Raw genomic sequence first — 10636 nt, 5'->3', positions numbered from 1 at the left:
AGTTGTTAAAAACAGAATTCTGGCCCCCAAGAGCTTCTGGCCCACAGTCCTACCACATCCACCCAGAGCTCATAAGTGCATACATAAGGCAAAGCTTCTCTTTATGAAAAATACACTATTCTATGTCAAAACAGATCATACTCATGCTTCATCAAAAAAGAGGCCATTTATCCTTATATTTGTTTCCTATCCTCATTCTAATTTTCTATGATCACATAATTCCTGAATATTTTTTTTTCTCCCCTCTTTAATTCGCCCCCTGTCCCCCACTTCCACCAATTCCCAATTATTTATTTTGGCCTGGTATGAAAGTTTGAATTTTCAGGTCCACCTGAGTTTGCTCTTTATACAGTGTCTAGGGTCAAAAACTTAATAAATAAATCAAAACTAAACACAATATAGATTATAGAAATGCAAAATAATTACCTTCAAAGTTCATCATTTCAACAGACCAAGAAGAGAAAGTTTATTTTCAGATTACCTATGTTATTATGCATTGTAAGAATAAAAAGGGCAGTGTTTAATTTTACAAAATGTACTTTAAAAAGTTATCATTTATTCAGTTAAAGTTTTATAAATAAAATATATCTTCAGTCAGCCTATTAAAATACTTATGTATTTATTAGACATTTAAAATGAAAACCTTAAAATAAAAATAAGTTAACATTCCTCCTATAGTTTTATAATTTTCCAATAATACTTGAAGATTAAACTTAGAAATGATTAACTGAATACTACTAAATATTTTAATATTACTGAAAATTCAGAATAAAGACTGCAACAGTGAATATGACATATACTTACATTTGGTCCTTGGGTTTCCTGCAGCCATTTAAGAATGTAGGTCAAAGAGAAAGTTTTAAAATAATTACTCTCTATCTCAAAACACATTAACTTTAGCAAAATAGTTAAAGTTGAAGACAATTTAATACTGAAATAACTGTTTTCTGGTTACCTCACATATGCTTTTTAGTTCTCAGATTTTTCAACTTAACTGCTTTTTTTAAACAGCTTTACTGAAATATAGTCATATAACACAATTTACCCATTAAAAGTGTACATTTCAATGTTTTTAGTAAATTTATAGGATTGTGCAATCTTCAACTTAATTTTAAAATGGTTTATTTATTTCACTTATATGCTTATTAGGGAAAATTCAGAAAACATAGAAATGCTTATTAGAAGAAAAACTTTTATTTATGTATAACTATATTAATACATTGCTGTATTTCTTTCCAGTATTTTTCCTTTTGCATAATTTTTTTAATGGATTTTTTTCTTTTTTTTTGGATACCTGTGTCATACTATAGAATTTTATATCCTATTTTTGCATTAAAGATACTTTTTATCCATTAGTGTGAACTTTTAAAAATGATAATCAACTGTTAAAATTTACTGAATGCTTTTTTACCAAGCATTATTTTATACAGTATTAACTATATAATACTGTGAGTAACCTAAGAGATCGTTCCCACTGCCAACAAAAAAGTTGAGGTATTAAAGGTTAAGTAACAGGTCCAAGGTCATACGGGTAGTAAGTGGTAAAGCAGTAAACGTAACACAACCAATTGAATAATGTGAACCAATTTTCTCAACTGTTTTGTGATTGTTGGACACGGAAGCTATTTCTAAAGTTTTACTATTATAAATAAAGCTACATAAATATCTTTCTTCTATTGTTTTCTCTTTTCTTAGTATTTTATCCTTAGAATAAATGTCTCAGGATGAAAATCACTGTCAAGGGAAGTCAGATTTTTTTAAGGCTCACAATGCATATGGTAAAAATGCTTTCCCAAAGAGCTGAACTGATATTGACAGCCATCAGTAATGAGAGTGCCCATTTCATAATAGCCTCATGACTACTGTGTTTTATTTTTTTAAATCTTTGGTAATTGTTGCTGCAACTTTATATTTCTCTTATTACCAACAACGTTGAGCATTTCTTTATATCTGTACATCAGTTTCGTTTCCTCTTCTGGGTACAGTCTGACATCATCTTGAAAATTAAGTTAAGAACTGTTCTAAACCTCAGCTGATACTTAAATGTGAATGCATTTAAAACATGAGGGTTTCCTTAATAGCAAACATTTGACTTATTAATATTAAAATTCAACATAAGTTTCACAGGAAATAAACATACAATTTATCTTAATTATAAAACAGAAGCACAATCCTTACTTCAGTTTTTAAGACATGAAACAATTTTTCATGTCATTCTTCTTAAGTACTTTCTGAACTGATGACTAAATTTAACTCATTTAGAAAAGTTGGCTACTATCTAGCATTCCTTTTGAAGACTAAATCTATAAATAAGAGATAAGATTTCTAGGTATCACAAAAGGATATAATAAGGGTTTTCTAACAACAAAGAAGCCATCCGGGCTTCTTTAATCATAGGACGGGCCATCAGTGTTCGTCGTCTCCAGTAATGCTAAAGAAAGAAAAGATGACATACTTAAAGAATAAACACATCTGCTAAGGAGAGTATGTTGACAAATTAGGGATTCGATATTATAATAAAGTCTTACATGATCTCCTGTTCCAGCAAGATGAATGCATACGGGCCTATATTTGCTGTTCCACTCTTTAGGCACAATAAATTGGAACCTATTTAAAATAAAACACATTAGTGAATTCTCTTTAAAACTTTTAATACAAAAGACGGAAAAAAATACAAGAAAAAAAGAAAGAAAAGCCTTTTAATACAAACTTTCAGTTCTTAAAGTTTTATGATTAAATTATTTGGAAGCAAAGATCATTCAGAATTTTGACATTCAAATCAAAATCGATTAAACTGTTTGCCTAAAAGCAATGAAGATATTATAAATTTGCTTTGTGTTAGGATATTAAAATATTCAATTACAATATAAACACTGACTATATTGTAATTATTTTTTATCTTGTTCAGTACTACAACTTTAAATTGTCTTATTTTGTAGAGACATCAATGTATATGATTAAGTCTTAGAAAACAGAACCCTTTAGGTGGCTGCATTCTCAGGCAACATAAACTACAATTCTGAGCTTACTTACTTTGCTTGGGCAAGGGACAATATTACTAGTTAACTATTGTCAATAAACTACTGAATAGAAGATAAACAAATATATTCAAGATGGTTTCTGCTTTGTGCTCATGGGAACGAACTCTTAATTTTTTCCAGAGCCCCATGATGAATGGGTACAGGCCACATGAGCTCCTCTGCCACAGATGACTGGGCCAGGTATAGGCCAAATTATGGCTATGAGATTTACCCTTCTAGTAATCTGGAATTGAGACAGACTTAGAATGTGTTGGGCTTTTGAAAATGGAAGCTGTGTGAGGCTGTGGCAGCTCTTATTTTGTTGTGGTTGCATGAGAAACCGAGAAATGGCATGCACATGGGTCATAAAGCAGAGATAAGAGACCATAAAGCACCCGGGAAAGGGAAGTATGCATGTGGATCTTGATGGCTTCCCATTTCCAGCTTCCAAGGTCTCTTAAAAAAAAAGAGAGAGAGAGAGAGAGAGAACTGATATTTAACATGTTATTAGTTCCAGATGTACAAAATAATGATTCAATGTAATGATTCAATGATACGATCACCACAATAAATCTAGTTATCATCTATCACCACACAGTTACACAATTCTTTTTCTTGTGATAAGAACTTTTAAGATCTACTCTCTTAGTAATGTCCAAATATACAATACAGTGTTATTAACTAGAGCCACCATGCTGTACATTATATTCCCAAGACTTATTTATTTTACGACTGAAAGTTTGTACCTTTTGACCACCTTTGTTCATTGCCTACCCCCCAAACCCCCATCTCTGGCAACACCAATCTGTTTTCTCTATGAGTCTGAGGGGGTTTTGTTTGTTTGTTTTAAGATTCCACATATAAGTGAGATCATATGGTATATGTCTTTTTTTCTTTTTTTTTTTCTTGGTGAGTCTAGCTAAAAGTTTGCCTACTTTATCTTTTCAAAAACCCAGCGCTTAATTTCATTGATCTTTTCTGTTTATAGTCTCTATGTCATTTATCTCTGCTCTGATCTATACTATTTCCTTCCTTCTACTGACTTTGGGCTTAGTTTGTTCTTCTTTCTCTAGTTCCTTGAGGTGTAAAGTGTTGTTTGAGATCTTTCTTTTTTCTTAATGTGTTTATATCCCTGTGACCTTTACTCTTAGAACTGCTTTTGCTGCATCTCATAAGTTTGGGTGTATTGTATTTCCATTTTCATTTGTCTCAAGGTTTTTTTTTTTTAATTTCTTTTTTGACTCATTGGTTATTTAGTATCATGTTGTTGAGCTGCTAAATATTTGTAAATTTTCCAGTTTTCTTTTTGTATTTGATTTCTAGTTTCATACCAATGTGGTCAGAAAAGATGCTTGATTTGATTCAGTCTTCTTAAATTTATTAAGACTTGTTTTGTGGGCTAACATATGATCTATCCTTGAGAATGTTTCTTGTACACTTAAAATGAATGTGTATTCTGTTGCTGTTGGATACAATAGTCTGTAAATGGCTGTTAAGTCCATTTAATCTAACATGTATTTGAAGTTCGATTTCCTTATTGATTTTTTGTCTGGATGATCTATCCATTGTTGAAAGTGGGATACTGAAGTTCCTTACTGTTATTGTATTGTTTATTTCTTCATTCAGGTCTGTTAATAATTTCTTTATATAATTTGCTCCAATGTTGGGCGCATATATATTTACAGATGTTACATCCTCTTGTTGGATTTGCCCCTTCATCATTATATAATGACCTCCTCTGACATTTACTACAACCTTTATCTTAAAGTCTCTTTTGTATAAGTACAGCTATCTCTGCTTTATTCTGTTTCTATTGCATGGAATATGTTTCCATTGCTTCACTTTCACTGTTTATGTTTTTATATTGGAAGTGAGTCTCTCATACGCAGCAATATAGTTGGGTCATCTTTTTTTTTTTATCTATTCAGCATTCCACACCTTTTGATTGGAAAATTTAATCCATTTACATTTAAAGTGATTATTGATAGGTATGGACTTACTATAGCCATTTTGTTAATTATTTTCTAGCTGTTTTATGTCTTTTGTTTCTTCCTTTGTGATTTTATGCTTTTCTGTAGTGATGTGCTTATGTTTTTTTCCTCTTCTGTTCATAAAGATTTTAGTTACTATGAGACTTATACAAAACATCTTATGTTTATAATAGCATACTATAAGTTGATGACAACTTAAGTTCAAATGTATACTAAATCTCTATAATTTTACTGTCCTCTTACACCATGTGTAATGGGGAAAATCCAAGTAATTACTGTAATTAATGCTAAGTAATTTCAAATGACATGCTATTGATATTATAATTTTAAGTGAACATAAACGACTTACTACTTTAACTTTCAGAATAAAAATTCTTACCTTGCAATAACAGATTCAATTGGCATGATATCAGGCACATAGTGGGCCATTGGAGAAACAAAGTGTCCATCTAGTATCTTACAGTCTGACTGCTCTTCAATCTAAAAGCAAAGCAAAACCCAAGATGTATACATTTAGATTAATGTATGTTCAGTCTATTATAAATGTTTTTTCTGCAAAAAAATTTCCATTCAATTAAAAATTTTTAGTGCCTACTATGTGTATCTTTCTTGCCCAACTCTGCATTCTAAAGGCATGGCCTCCATTTGCACACATTTCTTTTCCTTCTGTATCCTTTACTGCATACAGTCTAGATGGGAAACTATAAACAAAGCTCATTTATGCAATGATATGCAATAACTTGAAATACTAGCTAGAAGAATTTGACAATGTAAAAGTAAACATAAGACAATTTAGTGACAGATGATTGCGGGGCTGGGAGAATGGAGTGAAGGGTTAAAGAAGTACAAATTAGTAGTTGATAGATGGTAACAGGGATGGGGAGCACAGCATAGAGAATGCAGTTAGCATTAATATACAGGCTAGGTGGAGAATCAGAAGGGAAAAGGAGTAATTAGGGGGATCATTCTATAAACTATATAAATGTCTAACTAATGTACTGTACACTTGAAACCGACAAAAAAAAAAAAGTCGACAGGAACAATTTACAAATTATAAAAATAATTTACACAATTAAGTAAGGGTTTATATCAAATATGTTAGAATGGCTTATTTTCATGTAATTATTGATGTAAAAAGTCATGTCAACACATTAAATAAAGAGAAATGTGACATTTATAGATATAGCAAAGCCATTTGCTAATATTCAATACCTAAACTTTTTTTCCCTTCAAACAGTTGTTCGTTTCTTCCTTTAAATAATCTTTACCAGGCCAATAGTCAAAATTAAATTTGCAGTAAAGTCACACATTTTCGTTAAAATCACAAACAAAAAAAAAATGTGTCTGTTGTTGTTATATACATCCAGCTTTACTTAAAACATGAATTCTAGTCAGTTGTGTCAACATTTATTAAATAATCCACATTTTTTGCAAATGACATAAAATGCTACTTTATTATGAAGTCAATTTTCATAAATTTTCATAAATAATCTTGAAAATTATTTTCAATCCTTTATAGGTCTTATTAGCCTATCTTTTATTTCTGAACCAATATCATTCTGTGTTGATCGTGCTGCAGCTTTATAATATCCATTGATATATGACTGAACTACTTTTTACCTATCACTCCACCTTTTCAGGTATTCATGACCTGACTGTACTCATAGTTCTTCCCAAAATAACTTTAGGATCCTTTTATGGACCTAAGTTGTGAACTGAATATTTTAATTGGACTGTATCTATCTATCTATCTATCTATCTATCTATCTATCTATCTATCTATTTTTTTGAAAATAGTAAGGATACCTAACGTGTATATTATGAAATTTCAAATCCAAAAAGTCTTTGCATTTTAGTCATCTTTGTGCCTGCTAGTATAGTTTTGAAGTTTTCTTCTTATATATTTTAGGAGAACAAACTATTTGATAGAGGAAGTAGCACAAACTAATGTAAAAGCAAATAATAATTCAACAGATAGTGTTGGGATAATTGGCAATTTGGTAAAAAAAAATTTTTTTAAGCTATACTTGGCAATTTTGTATTACACAATTTTAGAGCCACACATAATACAAATTTAAAAATTAAGCAAGCTACAACTCGATGTTAAAAAGACTAATAACCTAATTAAAAATAGGCAAGTATTTCATAGTATTTCTCCAAAGAAGATATAATGGCCAGTAAGCACATAAAAATACTCAACATCATAGTCATTAAGGAAAAGCATATCAAAATCACAACAAAATATACTTCATACCCCCTAGGATGGCTAGGAGTAGTATAAATATTAATGAGAATGTGGAGAAATTGGAACCATTATGTATATATGCAATATATATATATATTGCTAGTGGGAATGTAAAATGGTTCACTTTGGAAAACATTGGCAGTTTGTCGAAAAATTAAACATAGAATAACCATATCAGCTAGCAATTTCACTCCTATATACCCAAAAGAACAGAAAACATATATCCACAAAAACACTTGTATATTAATGTTCATAGTATTATTCATAATAGTCGAAATGTAGAAACAACTCAAATGTCCATCAATAGATAAATGGATAAATAAAATATCATATATCCGTACAATGGAGTATTATTTAGCCGTAAAAAAGAATAAAGTACCGGTACATGCTACAACATGGATGAACCTTGAAAATTTGCTAAGTGAAATAGGCCAGACACAAAAGGCCATATATTATATGATTCCATTTATATGAAATGTCCAGAATAGAGGATCCATAGAGAGTGGATTAGTGATTGCCGGCAGATGGGGGCTGGGGAAATGGGAGGTAACAGCTAATTCCGTACAGGCTTTTTTTGGGGGTCAATAAAAATGTTCTGGAATGAGAGAGTGATAGTTTGGTAATGTAATAATAAAAAACAACGACATCGAATCGTATACTTTTAAAGCATGAATTTTATGGCATGTGAATTATATCTTGAGTGTAAAAACTGAGAGAGAATGAGAGAGGGGTTGTGGGGAGAGGAAGAAAATCTGTAAGAATGCATTCCAAAGTCTTAACAATAACTCTTCCTTGGGAGGAAAATGATTTAGGTGGTGGAAAGTGGCAGAAATGGGAGGTTTTTGATTTTTACTTCATATTCTTTAAATGTTTCTTTTAAACCTACGGTTTTTAATAGGCATAAAATAGAGAAAATAGAAATATTTAATAAAATTTGAAGGAGAGATATTTTAAATCTGGAAGATACAGAAGGAACAGATAGATGATGTAGAGGAGGGCTTTCCAATTAAAATTTTGTTTTTAGCAATGGAGCACTTTTGAAAAATAAAATCTTCTAAAGATATTCAGTATATAAAAGAGATGAAAGTACAGTTACTTTGGCTGAGGACGGTGAGAAATGTGAAGCCTACATATTTGTACCCCCTCTCCAACAATACCTCTACCATCCAATTATATAAATCTAGAAATAGTTACAGAAAAACATGTGGTAGCTTAAAAACAAAACTACTTCAAATACAGTAAGTCCTGACTTAACATTGTCAACAGGTTCTATGACTTTAAGTGAAATGAGGTATAAGGAAACCAGTTTTACCACAGGCTAATTGATATAAAGAAAAGTTAAGTCCCTACAGTATCTTATCAATGTTATAACGAAATGACATTATTCAAGGACATGCTGTACATTTTCTCATCTCCTCTAATTTTATAGCATTTTCTTTGTACCATTCTCTCAGCAATAACCATATCATATACCATTTTCCCGGATGTTATTTAATAATTGTTTTGCTAATATCTTATGCACTGATTCTCCAACTACAGTACTTCCTTGCATTACTTACAATTCTTCTGAAATGTTGAATAGTTTAACCCTCCTGAGCCTAAAGATAAAAAAAAAAAATGAGGCTCAAAAAGATCCAGCCCTAAATATTTTCTTATATTTAGGCAAGTACTAAATATATGCTCCTAAATATACCTGTATATAATTATTATAAGCATCCAGTTAGGCTACATGTAGCATTTTAAAAATATAAAATGAAAAATCTATTCTATATTCATTTTTTAATGTTTACTGTTATTATACTTTTAACATTCAAGCTATTTTTTGCCACATATTTATGCTAAACCAGAAGTTCTATAACAGCATTTATTTCATTTGAATACCTTGTCAATGTATACTGGATAATCACTTGAAACCAGATTCTGACATCTTTCTCGATTTCCAATCATCTTTCTGAATTCAAAGAGTCTGTTATGATAAGGGGAAAAAAAGGAAAAAATTCAGTATAGACATTAAACTGAGACTGAATAGTGGTTAAAAATTAGCAAGTCCAGTTCATAAGCCATGCTAAAATTTAATTTCAATCATCATAGGAAAAGATAAGGGTGGTGGTTTTTTGCAAGCTGTATAGTAACAGAAAAAAGCGAGAAATATCACTGTTAAGAAATTAACATATACATGACTCAAAATTAAAAGTGTAAACCTTGAAAATTTACTTAAGTCCAGATAGCCCTATGACCTACAGTGTACCTCACCTTTAGAGTCATTACAAATTGAATTTACCCAAGAACGCTCAATCCCTGGATACTCTTATCAACTTAAAAATTATTACAGTTAAAAATCTAGTTTGTATTTCTGAGAGCTCTGTATTTTTACAACTGAATTACTTTTAAAATAGTTCAATTTATGATTATATGGGTCAAAACAAAAAAAAATTTAAAAAGAAAAGGAAATGATTTCGTTTTTATAGTTTAATGCTTAATTTTCTAATCACTTTATAAACTTTAAAGGACTTTAAAGCAGAACTAAAATTTTGAATATTTACTCTAACAATAAGCATTCAGAAAAAATGCTTACCTTTTGAGATCTTCAGGCCTTCCCCATCCTCTGATAAAAAGTTTTGTGAGGAGAAGTCTCCGGTATAGGACATCTAACTTGCTCACACCCATTAGTAGTAAACAAACATCTATAAAACAAAATTTTAAATGACTTTAAATAAAATATTTTATTTTAGGCAGCAAGTCAACTTTCTAATTATCTCTTTAAATATCAGGTAGAAATTACAGATTGATTTACTCTTAACAAATTTCAGATATAAATATAGTATTGTTAACCATAGTTACCATGCCATATATTATATCTCCGGCACTTATTTATCTTATAGATCTTAAAAGTATTTATCACAAGAAAAAAAAAAAAACTGTAACTATGTGAGGCAATGGATGTTAACCAAATTTATTGTGGCAATCTTTTCACAAAATATACATATATAAAATAATTATTTTATATACTAATACAATGTTATATAGCAATCGTATCTCAGAGAAACTGGGAAGAAAAATTAAATATTGAGATTAAACTATGAACCTTGAATTTATTCTTTTGGAAATAAGATACGAGATGTAGAAAAAAGAGAACTGAGTTGAAAGTTGAGAAGATGAAGTAGAGCCCTGAATTTCACTTAACTATGGATTACTCTGGGGCAGGATCTTCCCATCCTCAGCACAGTGACTGACAGAAAACACTTGATATTTACTGGATAACAATAGTAGTGGCCAAAAGAAAAACAGAAAACAAAAATAGTAGTGGCTAATACTGATATAGTACTATATTATTTGACAGGCACCATTCCAACCCTGCCCCCTCCCCCCACCCGCCCCAC

General features: G+C 30.6%; 1 protein-coding gene across 12 annotated transcripts in view; it reads right to left on the bottom strand.

Annotated features, from left to right (window-relative positions):
• The window catches only part of ABHD18 (abhydrolase domain containing 18), a 33973-nt gene that overhangs the window by 10630 nt on the left and 12707 nt on the right, over positions 1–10636 (bottom strand). For 4 of the 12 annotated variants that reach the window (XM_015593933.2, XM_015593934.2, XM_015593932.2 and 1 more), the window contains 6 exons: positions 9832–9940; positions 9138–9222; positions 5391–5491; positions 2529–2607; positions 2347–2431; positions 805–832 (listed from right to left, as the gene is read on the bottom strand). In XM_015593933.2, the coding sequence (XP_015449419.1) occupies positions 805–832; positions 2347–2431; positions 2529–2607; positions 5391–5491; positions 9138–9222; positions 9832–9923 (470 nt within the window). In that variant the 5' untranslated portion in view covers positions 9924–9940. Of the gene's footprint in view, positions 1–426; positions 482–804; positions 833–1924; positions 1994–2346; positions 2432–2528; positions 2608–3415; positions 3477–5390; positions 5492–8815; positions 8855–9137; positions 9223–9831; positions 9941–10636 lie in introns of those variants that run through there. The other 8 variants (XM_015593935.2, XM_015593936.2, XM_025050907.1 and 5 more) reach the window with 8 other exon arrangements.

Source organism: Pteropus alecto, unplaced genomic scaffold (assembly GCF_000325575.1).
Source record: "Pteropus alecto unplaced genomic scaffold, ASM32557v1 scaffold17, whole genome shotgun sequence".
NCBI classification, from domain to species: Eukaryota; Metazoa; Chordata; class Mammalia; order Chiroptera; family Pteropodidae; genus Pteropus; species Pteropus alecto.
Note: the sequence above shows the minus strand (reverse complement) of the source record. Positions and strands in the feature narration are given on the sequence as shown.